This window comes from Cibotium barometz, chromosome 53, assembly GCF_041138505.1.
Source record: "Cibotium barometz isolate CiBa-2024 chromosome 53, ASM4113850v1, whole genome shotgun sequence".
NCBI classification, from domain to species: Eukaryota; Viridiplantae; Streptophyta; class Polypodiopsida; order Cyatheales; family Cibotiaceae; genus Cibotium; species Cibotium barometz.
Window position 1 is genome coordinate 23,241,926 of NC_141098.1, and position 7,450 is coordinate 23,249,375.

The 7,450-nt window shown below is 43.7% G+C and overlaps 1 protein-coding gene across 3 annotated transcripts; it reads right to left on the reverse strand.

Moving 5' to 3' along the window:
• Positions 1-1,904: 1,904 nt before the first annotated feature.
• DEG5 (DEGP protease 5) lies at positions 1,905-6,592 on the reverse strand. Of its 3 annotated transcripts, XM_086789219.1 has the most exons (8): positions 6,274-6,592; positions 4,809-4,949; positions 4,615-4,677; positions 2,974-3,063; positions 2,748-2,870; positions 2,551-2,638; positions 2,367-2,441; positions 1,905-2,275 (listed from the first exon to the last, which is right to left on the reverse strand). In XM_086789219.1, exons 1-8 carry the CDS (start codon positions 6,556-6,558, stop codon positions 2,169-2,171), a joined length of 972 nt encoding a protein of 323 aa, XP_086645345.1. In that variant the 5' UTR covers positions 6,559-6,592; the 3' UTR covers positions 1,905-2,168. The 3 variants fall into 3 exon arrangements, with proteins under 3 accessions (XP_086645345.1, XP_086645347.1, XP_086645346.1); XM_086789221.1 differs by lacking the exon at positions 4,809-4,949; XM_086789220.1 differs by lacking the exons at positions 1,905-2,275; positions 2,367-2,441; positions 2,551-2,638; positions 2,748-2,870; positions 2,974-3,063 and adding an exon at positions 3,072-4,439.
• Positions 6,593-7,450: the final 858 nt, after the last annotated feature.

The window sequence follows — 7,450 nt, forward strand, 5'->3', positions numbered from 1 at the left end:
ACAACTTCCTATTGTGGGGGTGCGCTAGCTCGTCTGTCGCGTCCTCACTCCATTGTCACACCAGGATGCTCTTTTGCCAATGGGATGGAGGAAGGTCTCTCTATGCCTAGTTGGAGGCAAAAAGTGAGAGCCTCTTATGGTAGGTTGAGTGGGTGAAACCATGTTAACCTACAAAGTGGTTAGCATGAGATGATGAGCAAAGATTTTGAGATTACAGACCTTGGGCTCATTTATTTTAGCTTAGGGATTGAAGTATGGCAAGAGCCGAAGTATATTTTCATTTCTCAACAGAAATATGCTAGAGAGATACTAAAGGCATTTGGGATGTCTAAGTACAACTCAATTGGCACCCCCATGGAGGTTGATGTAAAGCTTTCTACACATGATGTTTCTCTGTTGGTGGATGTGAAGGAGTAAAGGACGTCTCATTTTTCTATGGACGTCTCATTTTTCTATGTAACAAACAGTCAAGGACATCAGCTTCAATTGGTGTATTGAATAGGTTCTTAAATCAATCTCGAGAGAACCACTGGAAGGCAAGGATGCGAGTACTGAAGTACATCAAGGGTATACTAGAGTACAGTATTATATATGCCTTGCACAAGGCCTTGACCAAATATTGTGACTTAGATTGGGCTGGGGACTATGATAGCAAGAAATCAATGAGACAGGTTGCTATTTTACTCTTGGATCACAGGTTGTCTTGGATTAGCAAAAAGCAGCCCACCGTTGCTCTTTCTTCTTTAGAAACTGATGAGTAAAAGGTGGCATGCTTTGCCCTATGCAAGGCATTGTGCTTGAGAAGGATTCTTGGGGACATGAGAGCAATCCTAGTGCAGCCAACAAAGTTACAATGTGACGACCAATTGCATGGCGATTGCAAAGTATCGTGTGTTCCACACTCGCGCAAAGCACATTTTGAGATCCAATACAATTTTGTGGATGAGCTTATTATTCTTCATAGTCGAGCTGGTCTACTACCGACTAAGAAAAATTGTGTAGACATCTCACAAAGGCCCTAAGGAAAGATGTGTAGAAGCAACATCTTCATTGACTTGACAATGGACCAAAAGGATAGTTCACCTACAAGCGAGAGGGGTGTTGGATATCAATGCTCTACCCTCATCTATGTAACTACATGAGAACCATAGCTAGCTCTATATTGTAAGATCCCCTTTACAAAGAGAAACTATAAGAGTAGCATGGTTTGGCAGACCTGGTTTGGACATCGAGATGGCATCATACAACACTTTGTGGTACCTGTTTAGGGACCTAGATAAGTAGATGAGCCTAGAAGCTTCTCGACCTAGGAGGACCTGAGACCTAGATGGACTAGAATCTTCTAACCGCCTCTCATAGGCACTATATATAAACCTCGTTAGGCAGCTTCATCCATCCACTCATTCAGCTACCTTCCTAGCTTTCGAGCACCCTTGTTCTCTAGCATACAACCTTCAATCTGAACATTTTTTCAGATTGCCATGAATGCACAAACATCAATACAGGAAGCATACCATCATTTGTATCATCTGGTTTGCAGTAATCAGATTTTTTTAATTCTCCATATCTATTACTTACTCTTTTTCTGTGAAGATCCTGTTATACTATATTAGCACAGTCTGTAATTTCTTACAAGGGAGACGTGGACAGCCCAGGTCACCTTTGAGGAGCAGTGGAGGCATTATGAAGAAGACAAAGGTGGGTAGCTGAAGACAGGGTTTCAACCTTCTATTGTTGCATTGGATCCCCTATTTTTACGCTATGGTAGACCAAAGAACAAGAAATAATCCCTGTTTTTACACTCTAATAAGGGCATATTCCAATAAAATCGATTAAAAATGCCACTTTCGAGTGGAGGACCACCCTATTGAGGCATTAATGATTTTTCATTGAAATGATAAATTAAACCATGAACACTCCCTCTTGCTTGAAAAGAATTAAGGATGAATACATGCTATTTTGAACCCTTCGGAAAGATATACATGAATTGCTGAATATGTTTCATGGCACACAACAAGCAGGCCCTTGCTTCTATTTGCATTGGTGCCCCTTAGTAGCTCAAAGAAGACACAGTCCCATTGCCCCTTTGGAAAGGTATACATGAATGGTTGAATATGTTTCATGGCACACAATAAGCAGGCCCTTGCTTCTATTTGCATTGCTGCCCCCTAGTAGCTCAAAGAAGACACAGTCCCATCAACAATAAGGTAAGGAACAAGCTTCAGCACTACGTCAATGGGGATAGCAAAATTGACACCAGAAGACATCCCAGAACCTGCACAAAGAAAAGGCCACTATCAACCTGCTACACTACATAAGCAATGATTATCAAATTAGGTCACGGAAGGAGCATGAAAAGAGCTCACCTTGACGAGTAAATGTGGCTGTGTTTATTCCAATGATGTGTCCAAACGTGTCAAGTAACGGGCCTCCAGAATTGCCTAAAGTACAGCATCAAAAGTTCATGTATGGGATTAAGGCATAACACAAACTAAGAAAAGAGCAAATTATCAGAAGTAACCACATTCATGGCTTCAAAATCCAAGGCACCTGCATTTATGGCAGCGTCAGTCTGGATGGCACCAACAATGGGCCTTCCAGCTGGTGACGGGATCTCTCTTCCCAATCCGCTAATCACCTGCACAGAGTTAAAATGAAGCAGAAAATGCAGACTTACTAGCTGTTCCCCTTGAGCTATCTAAAGTTTTTGTTAGCAAAATCTGGCAGACATGCATGCAGTTGCTTACCCCGGTGGTCAATGTATGCTCATAGCCATAAGGGTTTCCTATGGCAAAGCAACTCTGGCCCACCTTAAGGCCCTTTGAAGAACCCAAAGGAAGCGGCCGCAGCAAATCACCTGGGGCATCAATCTCAAATCAAAGAACCTTCCATTAGATAGTTTGCAAAGACAACTCCATCTGAGAACTGTAAATAAACAATCTCTAATGCATTGAAAATTTGAAAATTTTGTACCTTCAACACAGCCAAATCATGCCCTGCGTCAACTCCAACAAGTTGTGCTACTTTGACGACCACATTGCCATTTGGATATAAAAGTGAAACCTAAGAGACAATTCAGATTACACAAGCTTGCTAGCTGTTTTTGTATGAAGAGTTCAATCTTTTGTAAGCATTCCTCAGATAAAATGGACAGATGCTACAAGAACTAGCATTCCAACCTCATGAAGCAGTCTTAATCATAGCTGTTGGTAATGTCCCAACCCCATTCGCACATTTTGTCCCAGAAGGGGTCATTGCCAACCTCATTGAAACATCTACCTTGCCAGCTACATTGGCAAGTTGGAAAGGCCACATTCGTGAGGATGGTGCACCACAGTGAGCTTAGCTCAAAAGGATAATATCTTACCTAGTTGTCAACCAAGAGATCATGCGTGCAACCGTTGAGCGCAGACGTGCCATTGCCATTGTGGTGTGCCTTCAACCTGTGCCTTGAACCACCTCTTCTTTGCATTTCAACGCATCAGTCAACTTGATTATGCTCTAGCCTAAGAGCCTGTCTATGGAACATAACTAACCCCTGACACAACGAATCGGAATCCGCTTCTGTTTCTATGTTTTGCTGTTTCCAGTTTGTTTTAAAAGTTACATTTTCATCCCAATGGCACATTTTAACAGCTATGATCTTAGCACACGCCTTGCCATTGTGGTGTGCCTTCAACCTAACTCTTCTTTGCATTTCAACGCATCAGTCAACTTGATTATGCTCTAGCCTAAGAGCCTGTCTATGGAACATAACTAACCCCCGAGACAACGAATTGGAATCCGCTTCTGTTTCTATGTTTTGCTGTTTCCAGTTTGTTTTAAAAGTTACATTTTCATCCCAATGGCACATTTTAACAGCTATGATCTTAGCACATGCCTTGCATTCACTTTATTTTGCAACACAAGCACATGACAATGACAAGTTCAGAAAACTTCAAAGAAAACAAGCTTATCCTCCAATAGCGGTCCCTATACTAAAACTTGCTAAGCTTGACCACAGTTTTAACCACACTTGAACAAGACCTAGAATGTGCCAGAAGACAAAAACCAAGACCATCAGCATTGCACTGAGGGCCCAAGATGGGCCGACCCTGTTCCCCCTCTTCAGGTATCATGATACCAAAAGGAGTATTTTTACTACAAGCTTGTAGGTGATCTTCTATCGCAGTGTTCCCAAGTACAATGTGTAAATGAAGACAAGAGAATACAAAATCCAAAACCACTATAGTTATCCAACAAAGAAAAGAGTCCGAAAACCAACAATGAGAACAAGACACCAGGAACAAGTCAAGCAGAGCCAGCAAGAACAGCGAGTAAGGGGGCTCAATCTCAAAGAAAGAATCCAAGGCTTTTACAAGTGCACATTCTAACCATCGCTGGAGCACCGATGTAGAGCTTTGCACACATATTTGCAAGTGCTGTAATGAGTAAGAGAACTGCCACATGTGAATACACAGGCACACAAGCACAAGGGCATATGTTATTGAGAGAGAGGAGAGAGGGGAGTAGGGGAAAGGTGAGTCCAGCTCAGGAAGGCTCACTCCCCCCCCCCCCAAAAAAAGACAACATGATCGCATAAGAAAAGGGACATTTTCAATTAAGCATACCAACCTGTGATTGTTGCTTGCCTGAAGTGTCTTTCACCAGTTTTGCTACAACATGATAGTTGGTCACCTTTCCAAATGCCAGAAAAACAAATAAATGAGCTTTTGTTAGTTTCTGTGATAAAGCCTTTAAAGCTTTTGGCATGTGCACTTTGGTGTACACATGTAGAAGTATGCACATGCATAAAGAAAGGCACTTACAATGTGCCCAAATCTATCCCAAACAAACCCTGATCCTGTTCCTTCAACATTCACGCCTTCATCATTGGAGGAGGACTTGTTAATAGACCCCGGGCTTAATAGCTCCACGTCCTTGATGCAGACTACAGACCTCGTAGCTTCCTGGACAATCCACAATCAAGCAGTTCAGCCATTCATGTCCCTGCTTCCAAACAATCCATGACAAAGGACTGAGTGGGTGCGACATCCCAAAGTGCCAAGTCCTTTGATTGCATGTCATGAGGCTAGCCAATTGACATACAAAAGCCAGTTACAAATAATTGCCCTCATCAAGGGCACAAGGAGGGCCTTGTGGGTGGCTCCAACCGCATGCGGAAGCGGTGGGAGGCTTTCGTGAGGCTCTGGCAGCCTGGCCCTTTTCTCACCGATAGAGGTGGTGATCCCACTTGGCATACAGACCACCTGTGTGGTGATCCTCTCCCCCCCTCCCCCCTATGAGATAGCCTTCTCCTCATAGAGGGGGGCAGCCGGAGGAGAAGTGCACCTTTCTCCACCTCTTGATTATTTGAGCCCCGCCCCGTACATGGAGGCGAGTTTGTATATAGCCCTTCGGGATTGTATTTAGCCCTTCGTGGCTGTTTTTAATTAACTAATAGAAGGATCTTTTTCCCGGACAAGGAGGGCACAGTGAAGACTGTGACTGCTTTGACCATTCAGAACCATGGTGTGGGTCACTGCGCCACCGCTTCACTGTGAGTGCTTTGACCATTCAGAACCATAGTGTATGTCACTGCGCCACCGTTTGCAACCAGACAAAGCTGAATCCACCTTCCTTATATTTTCACAAAATTTGGCAATAAACCTTCTCATGTCAGAGGTTAATCTAGTACAAACTCACAAGATTGATACTACGTACATACGTACACATACGCGCACACAGTAATCTGACAATGTTCTTGGGAATACAAAATGAGTTGGACGAGCCTATGCACAACCAATACATCCCTTACAGGTATCAAAACTATGTGCATTGAATTTGTTTTCCCATGCTGTGAATTAGTCTCTAGAGAAAGAGGCAAAAGCTCATGAGCTGCCATCCCCAGCAAAAAGCCACAAGGTAAGGGGCCTCTCTGGTTATTTGCATTTAATACCGTTTTCCGGCAGCATGACAGACTTGTTTAGCCATTTGATTTGACAATCCAATATAAAACACTGCGACACGAGTGGAGGGTGGTGACATCTTCACTTTGCAATGAAGCACTGCTACAGGAATGCGAGGGAAGCCTCCATTGAGCTATGTCCAAAAATGGCTAATTTTTCTCATTAGCTCGTACAAAACACCCCAAAAAAAGTAACTTTCTGAATGGGTCGTACAAAAAACCTAAGTCTCTCAATGGGTCGTACAAAAAGAGTCAGCTTTTCTCATTGGGTCGTACAATTCATGGCTACAAAACTGATAAGGGTAAAGATATGATGATGCACTCACCTCGAAGAGATGGACTACTCGCTGCTCTTCTTCTTCGAAGTCGTCGATGTAGTCCACAGCTAGCGCTGGAGAAGAGAAGGTCGATAGAAAGGAGGGCAAGGGAAGACAGGCAGCTGAGAGAGCTGCAATCAGAGATGTACGACGAGCGAAGGTGGCGTTGGCCGTACTACATGAAGAGGAAGAGGGCGCTGGTGCTGGCGGTAGTGATGGTGGTGGTGATGGTGGTGGAGAGGAAGATGGATAAACATTGAGACACCCGCATACCATAGCCATGGCCATTGCCATGCTCGACGCTCTCCCATCGTAGTCATCATCACATATGGTCTTTAAAAATGCCGTCCATCTCATGGGAGTCATTTTATCATACAAGAGTGCCCACGAAAAAGGTTGAGAGTTGTGGGCAGGCACCTTTTTGATAAACAATTGATGGGCGACGATACTCTTTACAGACCACGGGCAAGCCCATGGAAAAGGCATCCTGCCAACTGAGAGTTGTGGGGACATGCTATTCCGTCCGGAACTGGAATGGTGGTTGTTGGGCTCCAGTCTCAGCAAACACATCAGTGCTAAGGGTGCATGGGCGTGGTCACAGTTTGTAAAGAAATATCAGACGGGCGGGTGATTGTGGCGATCTGATTGGTTGGGCAAAACTTTTTCATCGGCTTCCACCCAAGTGTGTAAACACCCTCAAAGGCATGCTCATCCTAGTTTGAAATAGTTTCAAATGCAAACCTAATCTTGTGTGTGTGCCAGCGTACGCGCGTTTGAAGAGGTAGTTTCAAATGAAGACACCTAATCTTGTGTATGTGTGTGCACACACGCACGTGTGAGGAGCCAGATTTGAAGCTAGGTTTCTCGATGTAAAATAAATGAGCTCCATTTGACTCGATGTCCCTTACCAACTCTCATGAAACTCTCCCCTTGGGTTTGCCTGACACCAACTAGCTTCAAGGGCTCTTGCAATAAGTTGTCGATCGTGAACAAATCATTAGTGAGAGAGACTGAGAGTGATAATGTAAACTTGACAATTTACAAACCTAGACCAGCAAGAGAGAAAGACCTCATTTTTCCCATGCTAGTGAGAGGCACTGGGAAATATCATTTAATTGGTGCAGTTCTCTTAGCATCCTCTTTTATATTTCTTAGCATGTTGTCTACATAAAGAAAGTCATCCAGG

What these genes read in the sequence shown, in the direction of transcription:
- DEG5 (XM_086789219.1), bottom strand. Translation starts at nt 6,558, where the DNA reads ATGGCAATGGCCATGGCTATGGTATGCGGGTGTCTCAATGTTTATCCA. An exon ending in GGGATAGATTTGGGCACATT is followed by an intron (nt 4,678 to 4,808) that starts GTAAGTGCCTTT and finishes GCATTTGGAAAG; the next exon opens with GTGACCAACTATCATGTTGT. An exon ending in ATGATTTGGCTGTGTTGAAG is followed by an intron (nt 2,871 to 2,973) that starts GTACAAAATTTT and finishes CTTTGATTTGAG; the next exon opens with ATTGATGCCCCAGGTGATTT.